Source organism: Dendrobates tinctorius, unplaced genomic scaffold (assembly GCF_039654945.1).
Source record: "Dendrobates tinctorius isolate UK_male_01 unplaced genomic scaffold, ASM3965494v1 ptg000017l, whole genome shotgun sequence".
Lineage (NCBI taxonomy): Eukaryota > Metazoa > Chordata > Amphibia > Anura > Dendrobatidae > Dendrobates > Dendrobates tinctorius.
Window position 1 is genome coordinate 12,356,712 of NW_027361685.1, and position 12,463 is coordinate 12,369,174.

A 12,463-nucleotide genomic window follows, 5' to 3' on the forward strand; every position below is an offset into this window, starting at 1 on the left:
CCCCGTACCCACGCAAGGCCCAGTATCCTCTGTCCATCGTCCAGAGCCAAGCTGTCTCTGACCAACTGAAGGTCTTCCTGGCTATAGGAGTCATCGTTCCCTGCACATCGCCCTGCAATACCCCGCTTTTTCCAGTCAGGAAGAAGATGGCGAAAGGAGAACCCGCCAAATTCAGAATGGTGCATGACTTGAGAGCGGTGAACGAAGACACCATCTTTGAAACCCCAATTGTGCCAAATCCGCACACTCTGCTCTCCAATGTGCCCGCCACAGCAACAGTGTTCACGGTGATAGACCTGGCCAACGCCTTCTTCAGTGTTCCTCTCCACCCGGATGACCAGTTCTTGTTCGCCTTCACGCACCAAGGTGTGCAGTACACATGGACTGTGATGCCCCAGGAGGCTCAGAATAGCCCCTCACAGTTCACTAAGGCAAAGTCTTTCGTTCTCGCTAACTGCATCACAGACCATGCAGAAGTAGTCCTTCTACAGTACGTGGACGATTTGCTCATGTGTGCAGCCAACGAAGACACCTGCGCTTGATGTGGGTTTCCACTGTTTAGACATATCAGGGGCTCTGCAAACGCGACATGGTAACCGCTAATTATTCCAGCATATTTTACTTTTAAAAAGTCAAATGGCGCGCCTTCCCTTCCGAGCCCTGCCGTGCGCCCAAACAGTAGATTTCCCCATATATGGGGTATCGGCACACTCATGAGAAATTGCAAAACAAAATTTATAGTCCACCTTCTCGATACCCTTGTGAAAGTAAAAAAATTAGGTCTAAAGGAAAATTTTTGTGAAAGAGAAGTAAAGGTTAATTTTTTTCCTTCCACATTCCATTCATTCCTGTGAAGCACCTGAAGGGTTAACAAACTTCTTGAATGTGGTTTTGAGAACCTTGAGGGGTGCAGTTTTTAGAATGGTGTCACTTTGGGGTATTTTCTGTCAATTGACTCCCAAACTCACTTCAAATGTGAGGTGGTCCCTAAAAAATGTGTTTTGTAAATTTTTTTGTAAAAATGAGAAATCGCTGTTTAACTTTTAACCCTTATAACTTCCTAACTAAAAAAATTTTGTTTTCAAAATTGTGCTGATGGAAAGTTGATATATTTGATATAGATGCTACTGCGCAGGCGCCGCCATCACCGGTGACATTTTGCTGGATGTAATTTTTTTTCTGAGCCTCACAATAGCCACAATATTATAGGCATTATCACCAATAATATCAATGCTATTATATGCATTATGTAATAATGGGGGCAGGTCAGTGAGGGGTCAGCGACCTGTCATAAGCCAATACAGATGAATATGTAATCAGAGCACCAGGACCTGTAGTTAACCCCAGGGGGGTGGCTTTGCCCCCCCTCGTGGTTACGATCGCTCTGATTGGCTTTTGAAAGTGAAACAGCGAAACAGAGCGATTGTAATATTTCACCAATGAAACTTGGTGAAATATTACAAATCAGCAATGGCTGATGCTGCAATAGCATCAGTCATTGGCTGTAGCTAGGTGACCTCTGTGTTATCCCCCAGATCTGATTGGAGCTAGCGTACACGTGACGCTATCCCTCCAATCAGATGTGGGGCAGGTGTCAGGTATGGCTGCCCTCGCTCTTCAGCCTCATCCTGTCCGTGGTAGGTGAAGAGTGAGGTGCTGCCTGCTGCCCTCACACCTGACAGGTCTCTGCCTGCTGCTGCTGTTGCCGATCACCATGCCTGCTGCCACTGCCGCCGATCTTCCCTCTGGTACTGTGCTCCGCTCCCCTCTGTTGCCTCATTACACCCCCCGCCCCTGTGATCACCCCCTCTGCCCAGGTGATTGCCCCTTCCTGCCCAGGTTATCGCCCCCTTGCCCAGTAATCACCCCCCTGCCCCAGTAATTACCCCCCTGCTGCTGTCACCACTGATCTCCCCTCTGTGCTGTCCTCCGCTCCCCTCTGCTGCCCAATTCCACTCCCTCCGGCCCTGTGATCACCCCCCTGCAACAGTAATCGCCCCCCTGCCCCTGTGATCACCCCTCAGCCCTGTAATCACCCCCTGCCCCAGTAATCAACCCCTGCTGCCGCAGATCTCTCCTCTGTGCTGTCCTCCGCTCCCCTCTGCTGCCCAATTCCACTCCCTCCGGCCCTGTGATCACCCCCCTGCAACAGTAATCGCCCCCCTGCCCCTGTGATCACCCCTCAGCCCTGTAATCACCCCCTACCCCAGTAATCAACTCCTGCTGCCGCTGATCTCTCCTCTGTGCTGTCCTCCGCTCCCCTCTGCTGCCTGATTCCACCCCCCGGCCCTGTGATTGCCTCTCTGCCCCGGTGATCACGCCCTGCTGCTGCCGCCGCAGATCTCCCTTCTGCTGCCTGATTCCGCCCCCCCTGTCCCTGTGATCGCCCCCCTGCCCCGGTGACCGCCCCCGGTGATAACCACCCTGCTGCTACTACCTCCTGACCCACGGCACCTGACAGCCCCCTCCTGTAGTAGAAAGTTTCAAACACTCGCACATACACACGCACACTATAAGTTTATCTTTTGATACACATACACACAACACACACAATGTCCCACTCGTCACAGTCATCCCAGTCTCAAAGGGTGTACTCAGCTGAGGAGGCATATGCCTTTACTGCCTCCGAAGCGGATAGTGAGGGAGAGGACCCCACTTTTCTCTATTCCTCCCACTCTTCCTCCTCCAGCGACACAGACTTACCACCACCAAGATGTCGCAGGATGAGAAATAGTCTGGAGCCCAGGGAGGAAGAGACGGAGGCCGAGGGAGAAGACCCACAGCCAAATATGAGTAACCCCCAACCTAGTGCTAGTCAGGCCCAACCTAGCACTAGTGCCCCCTCATGGACCCCTGTCCCTGAGAATTTTGCTCCACGGATTCCTGATTTCGTTCCCCAATCATGACTCCAGTTTGAGACTGCCAACTTCAGGGAAATAGACTTTTTCAAAGTCTATTTCTCGGAGTCAATTGTTAGTCTTATGGTGGGGCAAACAAACTTGTACGCCCAGCAATTTTTGGCTGAAAACCCTAAGTCATCATTCTCTACTTGGAGTCCCATTGACTGTAGAAATGATGAAATATTGGGGACTGGTCCTTTATATGGGGATTGTGAAGAAACCAGAAATTTGTCAATGCTGGAGTACTGATATTTTATATCAAACTCCAGTATTTGGCATGGTTATGAGTTACAGACGTTTTGAGGCGATTCATAAGTTTCTCCATTTTAGGGACAACACTGACAGCCTTCCCCGCGATGACCCCAATTTTGATAGACTGTTCAAAATTCGGCCGGTCATCGAACACTTCAGCAACAAGTTTTCTGAAGTGTACATTCCCCAAAGGGAAATTTGTGTGGATGAATCCCTCATCCACTTCAAAGCAAGGCTTCCGTTCCGTCAGTACCTGCCCAGCAAAAGGGCGAGGTACGGGATAATACTCTACAAGCTGTGTGAGAGTACCTCAGGGTACACACTCAGCTTTAGAGTTTACCAAGGGAAGGACACCAGGATCCAGCCCCCAGAATGTCCACCTGCTCTGGGGGTGAGTGGGAAAATAGTGTGGGATTTGGTCCACCCTCTGCTTGATAAAGGTGACCATCTGTACGTTGATAACTTTTATACAAGCATCCCACTCTTTCACTCCCTCTCTGCCAGAGCTACCGTCGCTTGCGGTACCGTGCACAGAAACCAGAGGGGTCTCCCTTTGTCGCTAATTGAGCAGGCTCTCCCAAAGGGTGAGAGCTGAGCCCAATGTAGCGGCAACATGGTTGTGGTCAAGTTCAAAGACAAAAGAGACGTCTTTCTCTTGACAACATTCCATGGTCCCGGCACCACGGCCACCACCGTTCGAGGTACCCCAGACCAGGTCCACAAACCGCACTGTGCCCTGGGGTACAACGAACACATGGGGGAGTTGATCTTTGTGATGAAGTCCTCCAGCCCTATCGTGCCATGCGGAAGACGAAAGTGTGGTATAAAAAACTGGCTGTGCACATCGTACAAATGGCACTGTATAACGCATGCGTGCTATCACGATGTGCAGGCCAGACCAACAACACCTTCCTTCAGTTCCAGGAGGCGGTGATAAAGGCCATGATTTTTGGAGAGGAGGACAGAGCGCGCCCCAGCCCCCCTGGAACTCAAGTTTCCCGTATGGTACCAGGACAACATGCTCCCACTAAGGGGAGAGCAAAAATAAAGGTGCCGGGTGTGCTATAAAAGGGGCATAAAAAGGGAAACTCGTTTCCAATGTGAAACGTGTCCCGACAAACCTGCACTGTGTATGAATGAATGCTTCAGAATTCATCACACGTCCAGGGACTAAACACATCCTGACATTCCACTACAGAACTCACCCACACCAGGCTGACATACACAACACCACACACCCAACCTGACGTACACTACACCACACACACCAACCTGACGTACACTACACCACACACACCGACCTGACATATACTACACCACACACCGACCTGACATATACTACACCACACACCGACCTGACATACACTACCCCACACACAGACCTGACATACACTACACCACACACCGACCTGACATACACTACACCACACACACCGACCTGACATACACTACACCACACACAGACCTGACATACACTACACCACACACCGACCTGACATACACTACACCACACACACCGACCTGACGTACACTACACCACACACCGACCTGACATACACTACACCACACACAACATCCTGACGTACACTACACCACACACCGACCTGGCATACACACCAATCAGACGTACACTACAGCACACACCGACCTGACATACACTACACCACACACCGACCTGACATACACTACACCACACACCGACCTGACATACAATACACCACACACCAACCTGACGTACACTACACCACACACCGACCTGACATATACTACACCACACACACCAACCTGACAAAGTGTGTCAGGTTGTTGTGTGAAGCGTAGTGTACGTCAGGTCGGTGTGTGGTGTAGTGTACGTCAGGTTGGTGTGTGGTGTAGTGTACATCAGGTTGATCTGTGTGGTGTAGTAAACACCACACACCAACCTGACATACACTACACACCAATCTGACATACACTACATACTTTCCATAAGTTCTATAGAAAAGGGCTTTCAATGCCCAAAGTCATTTGAACAGTTTTGGGTGGAGGAGAATGTTGTGGTCTAGAGGCAAAATGGTGATCATGGTAATACGGCCGGACTACACCACCGATAAAGCAGCCACAGCCGGTGACTGAGAGGAATCTGTGACTTCTCTGCATTCAGTGGTTACTACTCACCTGGGTAGTCATATGTGGGAATCTCCTCTTTACACCACTCATCACCCCTCACATATGTCTCTGTAGTATTAATATGGGTCAGATCTTCACCCTGAAAAAATATTATAAAAGTCACCGACAGATGGAGAAGTCCCATCTATGATCAGCTCTAATCCTGCCATCTCCACCGTTCTCATTACACAAGTATAAAACATAAAATACTGGGGGATAAAACAAGACTGAGCACAAGACCTTCACAGCCGTCTACACATCATAGGGGAGATCTCCTGACACCTTCTCTCCATCTACCTGATGATCCTGAGGAGCACTGGGATCTTCTTGGTTACAGTCCTGTGGAAGAAGAGGACGGGGACATCTCTCTGGTGTTGTCCTCTTACTGGACAGATCTGGAGGAAACACATACAGGGACTGAGTTCATTCTCTACATACAGATAATTATAGGCCGTGTGTATTTAGTCCTGTCTATTACCTGGTGATGTGAGGGGCTGGGGAACCTCCATTATGACGTTCTTGTACAGATCTCTGTGTCCTTCTAAATACTCCCACTCCTCCATGGAGAAATAGACAGCGACATCCTGACACCTTATAGGAACCTGACACATACAATGATACCGTCATCCCCCGATCCCTTCATAGTGTTACTGTATAATGTCCCAGCATTCCCAGCAGTGTCACCTCTCCAGTCAGCAGCTCAATCATCTTGTAGATGAGTTCTAGGATCTTCTGGTCATTGATGTCCTCATGGATCAGGGGGTGAGGTGGAGGCACCGTGATTGGGTTCAGGGGTCTTCCACATCTCTCAGACACAGGGTCCTGACAGCGATCACTAGAGGTCTTCTTCACCACTGTGTAATCCTGGTTATGGAGAGACACATTAATAAATCTCACTACAGACATTTCCAGAGTCCTCACCTCTCCAGTTCTGTCCATCTGTTATTCCCATAGATAAGAATGATGTAATGTGACGTCATCAGAATCTCTCACCTCTCCAGTGAGACGGAAGAGGATCTCTAGGGTGAGGTGTAACATCCTCTCCGCCATCTTGTCTCTGTCCATATCCATCCTTGATGGGTAAATCAGGAAAATTCTCTTTTGTAGAAGATCTTCACTGAGAGGATCCGATATTGTAGAGACCTGAATGAGAAGAAGATGATCCGATGTAACATCATAAGAATCCTGTGTAATAATACAATTACTGGAGATAATAAGGGAAACATATGAGGAGATTTATTATCTTACAGTGTTTAGTTTTCTCCCCTGACATCTACTAATAAAACCTATATATTTAGGCCACAGACAACAAGCATTTTCCTCCTCGGAGTCGGCAGCTGAACACGTTCCTCATAGACTCATCTTCCATAACGCTAATTCTCGTCTCATTACCGACACTGGAATCGGCATTAGCAATACTGCAGGAGATATTCATTACACGCGACATGAGAAATAACTCCTTCATGATGAGGACGACATCTTCATCTTCTACTGCGGCTCTAGAGACAGATGTGGCCAGAGTCGGTCACTGCCTCCATCCCCACCGGCCGTCTATATGAAGGTTTCCCGTCTTCCCCGCACTGGAATCTTCTCTCACGTTAGATCTCAGCTCTGAGTCACACACAGAAGTTTGAGGCTTTTAGAAAAGAATTTTTGTTTCCACAATAAACACGGACAGAAATGATCTGATCCCAAAGTCTCCATGTACAGTGATTTATGGGGATTATTTCTGGCCTTAGGCTTTCCTATATTACAAGAAAAACTCCAGAAAAAGCCGATATTAAAATGTTTCTAAAGAAAATTGGCTCCAACAATTCTTGTAAGAGAAAAAAAAAAAAAAGCAAAAAGCAGAAGACACTTTTTATAATTTTTAACATGGAAAACATTTATTAAAAATAAATTAACACTTTTGTGCCCCAGAACATAGATGTACACCGCAGGGACGGCACAGATGAGGCTTCAACAAAAACCCTGACAGTTTAACCACTTGCTGCTGTAAAAAGCAAACATGGCATCTAAGAAGGTGTGACAGAGTTTGGCTGAATGCCCCCCGCCTCCAAGTACTCGATAGTATGGGGCGGCCTAGTTACTCCGATACTTACATGCCTAATAATGGGGTATGGGCTGCAATGTATGAAGGTCTATTAGGCCGGGCCAGAGGCAGCGTCCAATAAGTTACCTTATAACGCCCCCATACACATTACACTAAAGTCCCATGAAAGCACTGATTTCGGGGGGTTTGGCCGACCATATAATGTATTTGGGGGCCTCCCGACAGATGATGTCAGGGCAGAGGAGGATCCGGCATCCTGAATTTCAGAGGATAATCCGTTTGTTCTTCCTGTAGATAATCCTCCTCTAGAGGAGTCTGGAGGCGACTCTCTCATACAGACCACAGGAAAGCTGGAATATTTGTGTGTATGGGGGAGTCGGGAGAGATCGCCGTCTGCCAAATGACCGTTCAGCCAACTCTGGTCTCATGTGTATGGGGCGTTAGTATTACACTGACAGGCAGTGATGATACACGGCACTACAGTAGTACAGGGCATCACCGGAGCCATCAGAGGCTTGTATGTTGTGTGATCGCACTGATCAGAGGGGTTTAAAAAAGGTTTAAAGAGGAAAAAAAAAAATCACAGTTTCAGCAACAAGAAATATCCATCACTATATGGAAAGCAGAGTCACTGCACAATGTTAGTTACGTCACGTCCATAACTACTTTATTATACTCTATTATCCTGTACACAGTGGAGTAGATAGAAATCACAGATCCCAAAAAAAAAGTAAAATTGTCATTTTTTCCTTCCACATTGCTTAAATTCCTCTCACACTATCCGAATTCAGATATTGTCCTGTCAGAAAGGAGAATACAGGGAGCGAAAGGGTTAATAGGACTCACAGGAGGAAGCGGCCCAGAAAGCAGAAGATCCAGGAGTGTCCGCCACATATATGACTGCTCTGTGCACAGGACCTGTGATGAGGTCACAGGAGGGGAGGAGTCAGGGGTCACATGATCAGGGGCCTCAGTGTGTGCAGGACTCAGTGTGCTGGAGCGCTCCCGATAATCAGCTGCGTGTGTCGCGCTGTGTGATAGTCACAGCACCTGCATGGAGGGCGACACATGCAGCTGATTATCGGGAGCGCTCCAGGGATCCGGGGTCCCGATGCAGCTATTCGGTAAGCGATATTAGCCAATAACAACTTCTCCGACGATATTCGCTCATCTCTAGTAATAACAGCTCAAAGAAATTCACCGAACTTTTCATTAAGTTTAATAGCGACACCCTATTAAATATTGAGCACCAGCGGGATGAAGCATTAACAGCGGCATGTAAAAGTGTGGGTGCCCCGGGTCAAAATGACCGTTATTGTGAGCAGTAGTAAGATGAAGATGAAATGATCTCTAAAAGGCCGAACCTCTAAGATGACACATGGCCTTTGTATTTTAGGCAAAAATAATAATAAAAATAGATATATATAGATTTTTTTACAATTTCATAATTGCAAAATGGAAAAAGGGGCGATGCAAAACTTTGGGGACCCTTGGAGATTTGTGTACTGAGATAATTTTGACCAAGATTTCACACCTTAATTAGCTTGTTAGGGTTATGGTGAGATCACATGGTGACCAGGAGCTACAGTCTGAGGAAAGGGCTAAAAAGCCTTCACTAGACCCCTGTACAGCTGTATAATGAGGTCCAGGCTTTATAGTGAAGGGACAGAAGTGAGGGCCTGTTCCCAGGAGCTACAGTCTGAGGAAAGGGCTAAAAAGCCTTCACTAGACCCCTGTACAGCTGTATAATGAGGCCCAGGCTTTATAGTGAAGGGACAGTAGTGAGGGTCTGTTCCCAGGAGCTACAGTCTGAGGAAAGGGCTAAAAAGCCTTTACTACACCGCTGTACAGCTGTATAATGAGGCCCAGACTTTATAGTGAAGGGACAGGAGTGAGGGCCTGAGCCCAGGAGCTACAGTCTGAGGAAAGGGCTAAAAAGCCTTCACTAGACCCCTGTACAGTTGTATAATGAGGAACAGGCTTTATAGTGAAGGGACAGGAGTGAGGGCCTGATCCCAGGAGCTACAGACTGAAGAAAGAGCTAAAAAGCCTTCACTAGACCCCTGTACAGCTGTATAATGAGGCCCAGGCTTTATAGTGAAGGGACAGGAGTGAGGGCCTGTTCCCAGGAGCTACAGACCGAGGAAAGGGCTAAAAAGCCTTCACTAGACCCCTGTACAGCTGTATAATGAGGCCCTGGCTTTATAGTGAAGGGACAGGAGTGAGGGCCTGTTCCCAGGAGCTACAGTCTGAGGAAAGGGCTAAAAAGCCTTCACTAGACCCCTGTACAGCTGTATAATGAGGAGCAGGCTTTATAGTGAAGGGACAGGAGTGAGGGCCTGTGCCCAGGAGCTACAGTCTGAGGAAAGGGCTAAAAAGCCTTCACTAGACCCCTGTACAGCTGTATAATGAGGCCCAGGCTTTATAGTGAAGGGACAGGAGTGAGGGCCTGATCCCAGGAGCTACAGACTGAGGAAAGGGCTAAAAAGCCTTCACTAGACCCCTGTACAGCTGTATAATGAGGCCCAGGCTTTATAGTGAAGGGACAGGAGTGAGGGCCTGTTCCCAGGAGCTACAGTCTGAGGAAAGGGTTAAAAAGCCTTCACTAGACCCCTGTACAGCTGTATAATGAGGCCCAGGCTTTATAGTGAAGGGACAGGAGTGAGGGCCTGATCCCAGGAGCTACAGACTGAGGAAAGGGCTAAAAAGCCTTCACTAGACCCCTGTACAGCTGTATAATGAGGCCAAAGGCTTTATAGTGAAGGGACAGGAGTGAGGGCCTGTTCCCAGGAGCTACAGTCTGAGGAAAGGGCAAAAAAAGCCTTCACTAGACCCCTGTACAGCTGTATAATGAGGCCCAGGCTTTATAGTGAAGGGACAGGAGAGAGGGCCTGATCGCAGGAGCTACAGACTGAGGAAAGGGCTAAAAAGCCTTCACTAGACCCCTGTACAGCTGTATAATGAGGCCCAGGCTTTATAGTGAAGGGACAGGAGTGAGAGCCTGTTCTCAGGAGCTACAGACTGAGGAAAGGGCTAAAAAGCCTTCACTAGACCCCTGTACAGCTGTATAATGAGGCCCAGGCTTTATAGTGAAGGGACAGAGGGCCTGTGCCCAGGAACTACAGTCTGAGGAAAGGGCTAAAAAGCCTTCACTAGACCCCTGTACAGCTGTATAATGAGGCTCAGGCTTTATAGTGAGGGAACAGGAGTGAGAGTCTGTGCCCAGGAGCTACAGTCTGAGAAAAGGGCTAAAAAGCCTTCACTAGACCCCTTTACAGCTGTATAATGAGGCCCAGGCTTTATAGTGAAGGGATAGGAGTGAGGGCCTGTGCCCAGGAGCTACAGTCTGAGGAAAGGGCTAAAAAGCCTTCACTAGACCCCTGTACAGCTGTATAATGAGGCCCAGGCTTTATAGTGAAGGGACAGGAGTGAGGGCCTGTGCCCAGGAACTACAGTCTGAGGAAAGGGCTAAAAAGCCTTCACTAGACCCCTGTACAGCTGTATAATGAGGTTCAGGCTTTATAGTGAAGGGACAGGAGTGAGGGCCTGTTCCCAGGAGCTACAGTCTGAGGAAAGGGCTAAAAAGCCTTCACTAGACCCCTGTACAGCTGTATAATGAGGAGCAGGCTTTATAGTGAAGGGACAGGAGTGAGGGCCTGTGCCCAGGAGCTACAGTCTGAGGAAATGGCTAAAAAGCCTTCACTAGACCCCTGTACAGCTGTATAATGAGGCCCAGGCTTTATAGTGAAGGGACAGGAGTGAGGGCCTGATCCCAGGAGCTACAGACTGAGGAAAGGGCTAAAAAGCCTTCACTAGACCCCTGTACAGCTGTATAATGAGGCCCAGGCTTTATAGTGAAGGGACAGGAGTGAGGGCCTGTTCCCAGGAGCTACAGTCTGAGGAAAGGGTTAAAAAGCCTTCACTAGACCCCTGTACAGCTGTATAATGAGGCCCAGGCTTTATAGTGAAGGGACTGGAGTGAGGGCCTGATCCCAGGAGCTACAGACTGAGGAAAGGGCTAAAAAGCCTTCACTAGACCCCTGTACAGCTGTATAATGAGGCTCAGGCTCTATAGTGAGGGGACAGGAATGAGGGCCTGTTCCCAGGAGCTACAGACTGAGGAAAGGACAAAAAAGCCTTCACTAGACCCCTGTACAGCTGTATAATGAGGCCAAAGGCTTTATAGTGAAGGGACAGGAGTGAGGGCCTGTTCCCAGGAGCTACAGTCTGAGGAAAGGGCAAAAAAAGCCTTCACTAGACCCCTGTACAGCTGTATAATGAGGCCCAGGCTTTATAGTGAAGGGACAGGAGTGAGGGCCTGTTCTCAGGAGCTACAGACTGAGGAAAGGGCTAAAAAGCCTTCACTAGACCCCTGTACAGCTGTATAATGAGGCCCAGGCTTTTTAGTGAAGGGACAGAGGGCCTGTGCCCAGGAACTACAGTCTGAGGAAAGGGCTAAAAAGCCTTCACTAGACCCCTGTACAGCTGTATAATGAGGCTCAGGCTTTATAGTGAGGGAACAGGAGTGAGAGTCTGTGCCCAGGAGCTACAGTCTGAGAAAAGGGCTAAAAAGCCTTCACTAGACCCCTGTACAGCTGTATAATGAGGCCCAGGCTTTATAGTGAAGGGATAGGAGTGAGGGCCTGTGCCCAGGAGCTACAGTCTGAGGAAAGGGCTAAAAAGCCTTCACTAGACCCCTGTACAGCTGTATAATGAGGCCCAGGCTTTATAGTGAAGGGACAGGAGTGAGGGCCTGTGCCCAGGAGATACAGTCTGAGGAAAGGGCTAAAAAGCCTTCACTAGACCCCTGTACAGCTGTATAATGAGGTTCAGGCTTTATAGTGAAGGGACAGGAGTGAGGGCCTGTTCCCAGGAGCTACAGTCTGAGGAAAGGGCTAAAAAGCCTTCACTAGACCCCTGTACAGCTGTATAATGAGGCCCAGGCTTTATAGTGAAGGGACAGGAGTGAGGGACTGTTCCCAGGAGCTACAGTCTGAGGAAAGAGCTAAAAAGCCTTCACTAGACCCCTGTACAGCTGTATAATGAGGCCCAGGCATTATAGTGAAGGGACAGCAGTGAGGGCCTGTGCCCAGGAGCTACAGTCTGAGGA

General features: G+C 48.7%; 1 protein-coding gene across 1 annotated transcript in view; it reads right to left on the reverse strand.

The window, feature by feature from the left end:
• LOC141082444 (uncharacterized) overlaps positions 1–12,463 on the reverse strand; it is a 119,494-nt gene that overhangs the window by 78,547 nt on the left and 28,484 nt on the right. Inside the window, exon 7 of the mRNA XM_073566386.1 lies at positions 5,779–5,902. Within this exon, the coding sequence (XP_073422487.1) occupies positions 5,779–5,902 (124 nt within the window). The remainder of the gene's footprint in view (positions 1–5,778; positions 5,903–12,463) is intronic.